Source organism: Colletotrichum scovillei (assembly GCF_011075155.1).
Source record: "Colletotrichum scovillei strain TJNH1 chromosome Unknown Contig00006, whole genome shotgun sequence".
NCBI lineage: Eukaryota > Fungi > Ascomycota > Sordariomycetes > Glomerellales > Glomerellaceae > Colletotrichum > Colletotrichum scovillei.
In genome coordinates, this window is record NW_023336264.1 from 1,288,904 (window position 1) to 1,300,691 (window position 11,788).

At 31.3% G+C, this 11,788-nt stretch overlaps 3 protein-coding genes across 3 annotated transcripts; 1 reads left to right on the forward strand and 2 right to left on the reverse strand.

The window, feature by feature from the left end:
* Positions 1-7,155: 7,155 nt before the first annotated feature.
* HER10_EVM0007157 (uncharacterized protein) lies at positions 7,156-7,534 on the forward strand (the record flags this gene model as incomplete). Its single annotated transcript, XM_035476723.1, has 3 exons — positions 7,156-7,243; positions 7,299-7,367; positions 7,428-7,534. 3 exons carry the CDS (start codon positions 7,156-7,158, stop codon positions 7,532-7,534), a joined length of 264 nt encoding a protein of 87 aa, XP_035332842.1.
* Positions 7,535-7,954: 420 nt separating this feature from the next.
* On the reverse strand, positions 7,955-8,728 carry HER10_EVM0011609 (short chain dehydrogenase; the record flags this gene model as incomplete). The annotated part of the gene is made up of 1 exon (XM_035481037.1): positions 7,955-8,728. The coding sequence occupies one exon, from the start codon at positions 8,726-8,728 to the stop codon at positions 7,955-7,957; it is 774 nt and encodes a 257-aa protein (XP_035333402.1).
* Positions 8,729-9,296: 568 nt separating this feature from the next.
* HER10_EVM0001358 (uncharacterized protein) lies at positions 9,297-10,996 on the reverse strand (the record flags this gene model as incomplete). The annotated part of the gene is made up of 6 exons (XM_035471108.1): positions 9,297-9,924; positions 9,992-10,199; positions 10,266-10,434; positions 10,539-10,615; positions 10,718-10,754; positions 10,826-10,996. 6 exons carry the CDS (start codon positions 10,994-10,996, stop codon positions 9,297-9,299), a joined length of 1,290 nt encoding a protein of 429 aa, XP_035332146.1.
* Between the last annotated feature and the right edge of the window lie 792 nt (positions 10,997-11,788).

Genomic DNA, 11,788 nt, shown 5'->3' on the forward strand with positions numbered 1-11,788 from the left:
ACACCCTCGAGGATCTAATTATATATTATTAAAGTCCTATAGAGAGTTTTAGGTTATATTAAGCTTTTAAATGAATGTCGCGCGTTAGGAATAATCCTTGAGCGTACACGTAGCGCATATACCTATTTAAATAAATTAATTAAATAAGTTAAATAAATAGTTAAATATAGGTATTTTAGTAAGTTAAATAATTAAATATCGTAAGGCCTTATATTTAATATACTTAATTAAATATAAAATAGTTAAAAAAGAAAATCCGAGGCGGGCTAATTAAAAATTAATATTACTAATACGAACTATAAAGTTCGTTATTAATAATATAAATACTTATTACGGATTTAAATTTACAACCCTTACTTACGATTATAAGTTTAGTATTATATTACTTAACTAAATAGATTATTAGATATTATTACTAAAGAAAAAAGCTTAAATAGTATAAATTATTAAATTTAGTATTTTATAATATCTAGGAATTAAAAACCTTTACTAATTAACTAGTATCCTCTTTTTAATATTAATAAACTTAATAAAGTTACTATTTCTAACCTTTTATAATTACTATAATTATTATCGAAATTAATTAAATTATATATTATTCGATTTATTATATCGTAATTAATTAATTAGTAATAAATCGTATAGTTTTTAGTATACTATAACTATTTTAAATTATTTTATAATTATAAGCCCTAATTAATACTAATCTCGTATCGTTAATTAACCTTAACTTTTATAATAACTTCTCGCTCTTTTAAAAATAATTTAAAAAGGGTAGATTTTTATTAATAATAATTTAATATTATAAAAGGTATAAAACTAAAGAAATCGTAAATCTGCTTAGAGGGTCTTTACTTAAAAATCTATAATAAAAATACTTAAAATAAAGTTTTCTAGTTTTATTATTGTTATAATAAAATAAGTATTATTATATATTTTAAAATAATAGTTATAAGTTTAGTAATAGCACTTAAAATCTAAGTATTAAATAATAAATTTAAGCTCTAGTAAGTTATTATATTTATTAAAATCCTTAGAATATAATTCTATACTAAAAAATAGAAACTTATTTTTAGTATTATTATAAAGGACTAAGTAATAAGAATTAAGGAACTAGTAATTAGATATATTATTAATAATAATAGTTTATTTATAACTTTCTAGGATTCTTACTTATAGGCTCCTCTATTAATTAGATTATAATATTATTTATAAACTCTTATTATTATATAGAAATATAAAAAAAGAGCTAAATAAGATCTTTATTAAAAAAAAAATATAATTAAAAGAGAGATTTAGAAGTTAATAATAAAAATCTACTTATTATTTAATTTATAAACTTTATTAATAGGAATTAATATACCGGCGTCGCAAATTAATATACTAGCATCGACTTTATATTAGCGTCGCTATTCGGCTTCGTAATTAACCTAAAAAAATAGTACCTCGTTATAAAGGCAATAAGGATTACTATACTAATATAACTTCTCCTACCCTCTTTTCTAACCTATACTTAGATTTAATATTTCTAAAAGTACGTATTATAACCTACTTATATAATAGTTTTATAAATCTTAAAATAGGACTATATAATAACTAAAAAAGCCTATTACTTAACTATCTCTTACGGCGTAATTATAAAAATTTATTATTACTATAGACTATTTCTTATTAGCTCCGTTTTCTCTAAATACTAAGTTATATTAGCTATTTACTTATATAATTCCTTATTATTTTCCCTTTACTAAGAACGCTAGATTAGCTCCTTATTTATTATTATAATAAGCTTAATACTTAGCTTCGAATTAGCTAACTTATTTTTTATATTAGCCTAACTAATAATAGCTTATTTTTATTCCTAAATAAGCAGCCTCGCTTTTATTACTTATATTTTAGTTACTATAAATAGTACTAGCTTAACTAGTTAACTAGCTTTTTAAAATAAAGCTAATTATAATAAGATAAGCTATACTATATTTTAGCCTATTACGGAGGGATATAATAATCTTAGGTTAAAAATCTAATAATATAAATTTAAAAAGACGTTTCTTAAAAACGCTACTAAGGGTATACCTTTTACTTACTAAAAGTAATTAAATCTAATATTTTAAAATAAATTTTATAATAATATAGGATACTTAGCTTAATTAAAATAGTATAATCTAAACTATATTCTAAGGGGGCTAAAAATAATCTCTTATTAAATAATATTACCTTCTTTACTAACTAATATTACTTTAATTAACATAAAATATTTTTAAAAGTATTATTTAAAGTTTACCTAAGTATTTAAAGCAAGTACTTATATACTCCCGGCCTATAAATACTTTGTCCTTAGTATAAGCTTACTTAAAATATATTTCCTAATTACTAATTATATCCTATATAATATTAATAAGCTAATATAAATAACTAAGACTATTTAAAAATAACTCTTAATATTATTATTACTTAACTTAGTACTAAAGGTAACGTAAATATTAAAATTTTAGTATTTTTAAATAGAGTAGGCCTATTATATTTTTAAAAATAAGTATATTATATAGAGGTATTAAAGAATTAAGCGTTAATTATTGAACTCTTTATAAAGCTTAGTTTAGGCTTTCTTAAAAACTTACTTAGTCTTAATAAAAATAAAAGCTTTTATATTATAAGGACCTTATAATACGTATAAAGGGCGCTTATTAATAAGTATATTAATATAAGCCTTATCTTATTACTTAGCGTAGTTATTATTTATATTAATAATTAATATCTCTTATTATTAAACTTATTATTATTATTATTATAATTACGGTCCTTAATTTATTTTTACTTAGCCCTAAGTATAACGTTAAAATTGATATAGTAAATATAAAGTTATTATTAAACGTTTAGAAACTATTTATTTAGTATAGCTTTTATTTACTTATTATAATTTATAATAATAATAATAAAGTAGCGGATTAAATATTAGTTTATAAATTAGCAGATACTTATTAAAAAACTAAAAACTTTTAATCTTTATTATTAATAAGGCTAAATATAATATTATAAATAGATTTAAAGCACGTCTACTTAGTAACTTAGAAAAGAGGAGCTTAAAATAATTAGTATTATAAGTATTATTAAAACTAATTACCTTAAAGAATCGTTCTATATTTAAAAATAATAAAAAAGGTCTAAATAAGGCTAATAAAGTAGTTTAGCTTATTATTTACTTATTTTATTACGTATAGGATATCTTATTTATTAAATAGCTTAATTAATACTATAGTTAGTAAATATTTAGCTAGTTTTTTTAATTTATATAAGCCTAGCGTTATAAATATCTTATTAAATAAATAAGGATTCTAAGAACTATTTTTAAATAATAGTATATATATTACGAGCTTAAATCTTAATTTATTAGTTTATAGTTTTAATAATATCCTAAATTACTTAAATAAGCACGATATAAAAAGTATATAAAAGCTCTAAAGCTAGGGCTATAATTATACTAATTATATTAAGGGTCTAGATAATAAATATAAAACTACTTACCCTTTTTTAAGCCTTAATAATAACTTATTATTTATAACCAAAACTTATATTATTAAATATTAGTACTTTATATAGGCCTAAGCTCGTTAAACTAATTATATTAAAAATATATTAAATAACTCTACTTCGAGCTTTATATTTATTCTATTTTATAATATTAAATTTATTAACTCTAATAAAAATATTAACTTAGTTAAAAAGGTATTATAAGTTTATTTTAAATTGCTAAGAATTAATAAATTAAGGATTTCGGTTATAAAAAGAGACGAGGATCGGTTATTTAAAGTATAATAAAAGCTATTATTTAAAAAACGCTTCGTTTTAAAGGGAGGATTATTATAAGAATAAATAGGGTAATAAGTTAATTTAAAACTTTATAACTCTTATTATTAACGAATATATTCTTATTATTAAAAGAGTACTATTATTAGTTATTAATTAATCCTAATTACTTATATAATAAATTAAAAATAATACTAAACTATTTTATTATAAAATAAAAAGGTTACTTAAACTATTTATTGGGAGAGGGGCTACGTTTTAAAAAAGTCATAAAAATAGTCCACTAAATTTACTTTATTTTTTAGGAAATAATAAATAAAATATAATATAAGCTCTATATTAAGGTAATCGTTTATAAAAAGTTATATATTTTATAATATACTAACTAAAAGCTTAATAATAAGGTCGCGCTACTCTTAAAAATTATTAATTTTATAAAATTAATTAACACTAAGGCAGCTAGTTTTTAAAAAAGAGATAATAATAATTAACTAAATAATAATAAAAGCGGTAATTAATTAATAGTTACTCTTATAAAAAAAGGTTTATTAATAATAATATTATTTTAAAATTAGCTTAGTAAAATATCTCTAACTCTAAGTAGAGAAGCTATTAATAATAAATAATATAAGTTTAGACTTAGGGCTTAATAATATAACTTTAAAAAAGGGAATAAAAATAAAAAAGTAAAAATACTTTATAAGTATTTAATAGAATTTAACTATACTAACAATATTTTTTAGGCTACTAGTATAAGAGCGACGCTAATATATTAATTTACGACGCCGGTATATTAATTCCTTATTAATATAGAATATTATTATTACTGTTTTTACTTATTTTTTAAACTATACTAAGTAATAAATATAATACTTTATTATTTTATAATAATAATATAATACTTATAATAGCTAATATTACCTAAATTATAAAGTTTATAATAAATAATTAAGAATTAAGTAATAAAGTTAAAGTAATTATTTATAATAATACTTTAAATAACGATACTTACTTAGGTTATTTATATTTTATATTATTTTATATTTATATTTAAGAAAATATTCTTAATTAGAGGATTAGGTATTATAATTATATTCTTAACTTTATTAATAAGGCCTTTTATTTAATAATAATAAGGAGGTATTTAAATAAAAATTAAAAATACTAATTAATACTAAGTAACTTTAAAAGATCTTAACTTTTAGTATATAAGGGCCTTATTAATAAGCTTTAGAATATTATTAAGTTTATTTACTTGTTACTTTAATAATATAAAGCCTTTTTAAAGTTAGTAATAAGATTAATAAAAACAATATATTTACTCTTTTAAAAATCGTTATAAAAACTTATATTAATACTTAATAATAATATAAAATAAAATTCGATATACTTTATAATATATAATACTTTTATAAAAAAAGTAAATTTATACTTTTTAATAACTAGTTAAGCTTATAAAGATTTAAAATAATAGATTCTTATTAATAACGTTTTAAATAATAATAACTAATAGTTACTAACCGAGCTAAAAGTAGTACTTAAGCTATTTTATTTCTAAATAATAAAATACTAAGGCTAAGGTAAAAAAATAGTTATAACTATTTTTAAAAATAATAATAAGTCTCGAGTACCTTATTAACCGTTTTGAAGAATAAAAAGTTATATAATAAACTTTTAAAAAAAAAAATTTATAACTTTTAAATTGTAATATTATAATTATAATTAATATAAATAATACTATACCTCGTTAATAGTTAACTTATTATTAATTTATATTCTAACCTCTTTTTAATCTCTAATTTTAAATAATATCCTTTATTTTATTTAGTTTAAGTATATACTTAAGGAGCGGATAGAGCTACTTAGTAATAATTTTAACTTATAAAGATACTTTTAATTTTAGTTATTAATACTTAATAAATCCTTAATAAGTATTATATTAAATTAAATAACTCTTTGCTCTATATTATAATAATTATTCTTTACCCTAAATAAGGATTAAAATAGTTAAAAAAATATATACTTAAATAGAGCTACTAACTATTTAATATAAAAAGGGGCTTTACGATTATTAATAAAAATAGTATATAAATAAAATAATAAATCCTCTTTTTTTATTATTTAAGTCCTCTTTTTATTACGATAATTATAAATTACTTTTATTACCCTTATAATTTTAAAAATATTATAAAAACTTATAATATTAATAATAATTAATATTTTGAATAATAAAAATGGTAATTGACTATACGCCCGAGCTTAATTAATATTACTTATAAATTATCCTTTAGCTAGTCCTTAACCTAATTTAATAGTAAATTAATTATTAATTAACTTATTTAATGTTAAGTAAACTTATATTTAATATTTTATAATCCTTATAATAATAATAAATTATAAGAGGATGTTTAGCCTCGTAAAGTTAATTTTAACTTTATAACGATTATTAATAAGGTCCTCTATTTTAAAAGAGGTTTAATATTTTAAGAACTAGCTTCGGGTAGTATTATAAAAATAAAAGGTTAATTTTTAATCTAAAAACTAATTAAAATAAAGTTTATAAATTAATATTATAAGGACTTTTATAATAGCTTTATTTAATTCCTAAATAAGAAATTAATTAAATTTATTAATTATTTATTAAATAATTAAATATAGTACGAGAAATGAGGTAAATAATTAAATACGAACCTTATATTTAATTTGTTTGTTTGGGTATAAGCGCTGCGTATACGGCTACTATATAATTCTCTAACTGGAGTCTCTTAAATATTGATCGACTGAAAGGTGACGTGCAATCTGTATTTAGAACCTCACAACATGACTTTATGCGGCATTCCAATTATAAAGGTTTCATGGGATCTTTCAGCTCTGCCGAGCTGCTAGGTAAATTTCTTTCAAGTCGTAGTTCACCTCTCTAGTGAGAAAGGCAACGTCGGTGGACAAAGCGTGATGGCTTCCGGGAACTTGACTGCACAATCTCAGCCTCACAGTATATTAGCAAATTTTCTACTATACAGTCAACTGCTCCCCAGGAGTTGGTAAAATACTCCGACGTGGTAAGCTAGGATCTTGCCAACAATCTAACAGACATTTGTCTCATAAAATCTTCCTATATGAAACCCATACTGCCATACCGGTCATGCCGAATGATCGTGGGGAACGTGCGGGTATTCTTGCCTCCAACAGAGACAAATTAATAACAATTCTACGAGAAAGGGGATGAATACTTAATCTTCTGATCGCAGACATCATGATACAATTATTGTAGGACCACTAGCCTTCATCTCTGACTCTAGGTCGGTTTCTCAAGTCCCCTCATTCATACCGTCACACCAAGCAACTTCCAAGATGAAGTTCGCTGCAAGCAACGTTCTGGCTATACTAGTGGCTCTTGCCAGCGCTCAGCCGGACCCTCAACACTACCGGCATCTCAACGGTAAAAAGTGTATTCCTCAGAGAGGTTATAAGCATTCTAACGTATGATTATCTAGCCGAATGTGTTAAGAACCGTGATTGCTGCCCGTGTGACACGGGACCCGGGGCTTCTGTGTACTGCATGCGTGAGCGACTAATCACTGTTCCTTCATTTGTGTCACTCAATGGCTAACTCAATTCAACAGCGGATTCTACCTCTTCGACGAAGTACCGTTGCCTACAATTTGGAAACCCCTGGCCTTACTGTCAGAAGAACAAGGAACAGTGCGGCGACTGGGATCACCTGCAGTAAAATGTATGATATGATGCCATCGATAGTTACAGAATTCGAGACGAGCAGACTGGTTCGAAATCTAGGGACTGTTTGGACATCCATATCTGTAAATTCGATAGCCACCTTGAGGATTCGCACCTGAACATATGAAACCTGTTTCTATAATCAAACGAAGGAAGCCCCTTCCTCCATTGTTCCATCATCAAGCTCTACTTCATCGGTAGCTGAGCACTATCTGATGGAGGTGGATGACTATGGATCGCACTTGCGCAGTTGGTTGTACATGAATATTCGAATTATCAGAGTGCTTGAGAACAATTACCTCGGGTAGTGATTGGAGGGATTGAGATGCATATTCCGCTCTCGTGAGAGAAGACTATAAGTTGTACTAAAGATTCGTGTGGTTCTTGCATATTCATTGTACTTCTTGCCAAACCATTACACAACAAGAGCACCACTGTCAGTCGCCGCTACAGTCCCCGTGACGTTGCGGTCTTTCATGAGCCAGATGTATGCCTCGGCCACGTCTTCAACTGTACCAAATCGCCCCGTCGGGACCTTCTCTTCCACAGCTTTGACCATGGACTGTTTCTCATCCGACTTCATACCATCCCAAAGCTCAGTGTCAACGAATCCAGGAGCAACGACATTGACCCTCACAGGCTTCAATTCTACTGCTAGCTGCTTGACTACACTTTGCAGCCCACCAGCAAGAAAAGAGATCACTGACCAGCCAGGCGTCGACTTCTGCGCAGCACTACCGCTCGTGATAGTGAAGGATGATTCGTTGCTCTTCGGCAGATACCTTTCTGCAACTTTGGCGACCATCAAAGGCGCAACGAAACGCATTTGACAGGCGGCAAGAATCTGGTCGGGGGTGATGTCTTGCAGCATAATCAAGGAAGGCGTGTTTGCCGCCGTAAAGACGACGTGGTCGATGGGGCCGGCATGCTTGAAGACAGCCTCAATATTGGCTTCGGCGTCTGGTCCAGAGAGATCGGCTGCGAAACTCTGAATTTTCTGCTGCGAAGAAGAAGGAATGGCATTTTGCAGATATGTGACAGTAGCATTGAGCTTGGCTATAGATGAAGACGAAATTGTCACATTTGCTCCGCTAGCGAGAGAAGCTTCTGCGACGCCTAGACCAATGCTCGATGACCCGCCGATGACGAGAACATGCTTGCCTGCAAGTTTGTTGTATTTGGGAGTCATTGTCGCAGATAAATGATTAGTTTGGGGATGGGCTGATAGCTGCTGCGATGAAACTTCACGCTCAAGGGTGAACAGTGGTATTTGGTTCTAAGAAAAACGTCATATGCCTACAGTATGTCCACGGGGCTTTGAATTAGCTTTATACCTTTTTCCATGTCCTCTAAGGTAGTCGGAATCAAGCAGCGGTGATACGTACATACGTTGCTTCTGCCCTCACTCAATTCGTCATTAACCCCGCGTAAACCCCGAGCGTCCAGCTTCGTCCCAAATGATGAGTAGGTCGCATCATCCGATGGAGTTAAACTTAGCCGACCTTCTCTGAGTACATTAATCTGCTGATGGCTGTTGATCGCTGAGAAGTGATGTGCCTCGGAACGGACTTAAGAGGTGGTGGTAGGTTTCAAGTCCGGCCCGCGAATGCGGAATGACTACTACATGTCAGCTCGCCTCCAAAGACATCAATATTCGTGGTTTCATACTAGTACCGACTTCGAGGAACTTTTTACTAAAACCTGTCATCGATTTCTCATTGGAGATGTTGAATATGTTGAAATTGGCAACGTGACAGCTATCTAGCAAGGCCCACCTGTTGCTTAGAAGATGCACCTTGAGCGGGCATGTCATCTAACTGTATGTCGCCCACAACCCAGTCCTTAACATCTCTTGACGTGACCTTACCACTGCGTTCAACACAAACATCTCGCTGGACATGAATGCCATCCTCGGAGTGAATACCGCCTTCATTCTTTGCAGCGCCATTGCCGTTCACATACAACCCGTCAGTAGAGCCCTGCAGGCTATTGCTGTCTTCGAGGCGCTCAAACGAGCCGTCAAGATCATCCTGTTCCTTCGATCGCTTCATATGACCACCGCGATTGGAAATCTTGCCAATTGTGACGAGAGTATTGAAGTTCTTGGAGGCCGAGGACTTCCCCTGCCCGTCAGGGCCCTTCTTCCTGGCTGAACGGGAGCCATACCGTTCCCCCGAACTAACGACGCTAACAACCCCACCAAGCCAACGCCGGAAAAGCGGTGCGCATGGCGGGAGACAGGCTCCAATTATAGCTAGGCAAGTTTCCACGGCGGATGCAGCGTGAGGTATAATGACCGTTTGACTGATGTTGTTTCCAGTGGTCCCTTGGCCAGGGCGATAGATGGCGAATAGTATGAGACGTGCGACGGATGCGAGCACGACACTGTTCGAACAATTCGTGTTAGTCATTGTCGCTCTATGGCTTCAAGGTGAGGGTTGAGTCAACTTACCTGCCTCCTAAGAGGAAGACACCACTGATAGCAAGCTTTTTCTCCCTCCCCATTTGTAGTGCCCAGACTTCGCGAATGGGAAGCACGACCGTAAGGATGTCGAAGATAATGTTCGGAACTGTAATTCCGATGAAGAAATTGCTCGAGTTGATACATGTTCCATCGATGGTTCGATCCCAAAAGCGAGGGATCGGGGTACAAGAAAAGACTGTACAGCGGCGTCAATAAAAAAGCGGCCTCACTCATCTATATCTCGTTGTCATTTTTTACTTACTGCTGACCATAATAACGGCAATACACCATCCAACAAGCATGGCAGTGATAGCCCAAATGCTATATCGAAGCATTTTGGACGCGGAGAAGATCCTGTAGAACATCGCGAGAACTGCCATCTTGGACAGCGGACATGCGATAGCATATTGAATTTCCAAGACGAGGATACACTTTAAATTTGTAAGTCAACATTTAGCAGTTGGCACACATTCGTGGGAAAGCTTTGTGGTAGCCACATGTCCTTAATGATCTTTCAAAGAGCGAAATGCCATACCTTCAAGAATGCTGAAACACCACCTGGATAGAATTCCACTATTTGATTGACATCTGTTCCGAGGCCGTACTCTACGGCTGCGAAGCTTTGTCAGTACAACGGTGCGACGATGGGGCAGGCGCAGGGGACTTTGGGCCGGGACAGTAGGGGTTGCGCGTGAACTGCAAGCAATAACTTACAGATCCCTTCAGTAATCAGCATAATGTGATTGGCAATCTATAAATTTCATCCATCAGCGACAGAAGGCTCTCAACGCTACGAGTGCTTTGGAACATCGGTTCTCTCACCAGTGCTACGATGGCGACATGTTCGTCGAAAGTCCATGGCGACTTGGCTACAACTCTAGTGACATAGAGTCGCATGCCAACCAAGACGGTTGCCAGAACACTGAAAACAGCATGAGGCACAATTAGGACCCTTGCGATATTTTCTGCAGAAGAATATGTGACGTCCGACATATCGTGCTTTGTGACGGGCCTGGCGCAACTTGTCCGTCGGGAAAGGAGTTTACCGAATGCCAGTTGAAAGCACCGTCAAGGAGCGGTGAGAATTTTGTAAGTAAAAATGATATAAACGTATTGTTAGCACAGATTGAAACTGAAAACTAATCGGAAAAGGGCCTTTCTTTTGCTGAACTGCGCTGTTAGCGAGTATAATTCCGCAATCATACCGGCGTTGCGCGCGGAGCTGCGCCGTTCGATCCGGTACCTGGGACCCATGTCTTCCACCCTTGACTCCATTCGTCACGATACCGCGATCCGTGGGCCGCACCACAATAAATCTTCACGATGCCGCATGTAATCGTTCATCCCGAGTCAAGCAAACTCTCTTTCTCAAAGCTCGGAACAACAAATTTTCTGGCGTTGCCAGAGTTATTATCTATCTGGCCGGTCCCTAAAATCTCGGTGTTTCCTGATTGATTAACAGATTCCATCTAAGTGGTCGCGAACCAGAGCTAAGAGGAAAGATGAGGCTGTTGGTTGTTTAAAAACACCGAGTTGAAAGCGGCCCCTTACCAATGGTTGGGCGTTGTTTCTCGCGTTATCCCCATAATTGAAGGTGGTCGCTACTGCGGGTTCGTCCATTCGAAGAAATGCCACATTGCAACGGATCATTAAGCGACTCTCCTGTCCCACCACGTCTACAAGGTTAAGACTAATGGAAGTTTGGGACCCGTCCATAAGATGATCAACATTTCCCTCACATCTCTATCTTGAGTCATATTTGTCTGCCCGAGCAACAAGACCGAA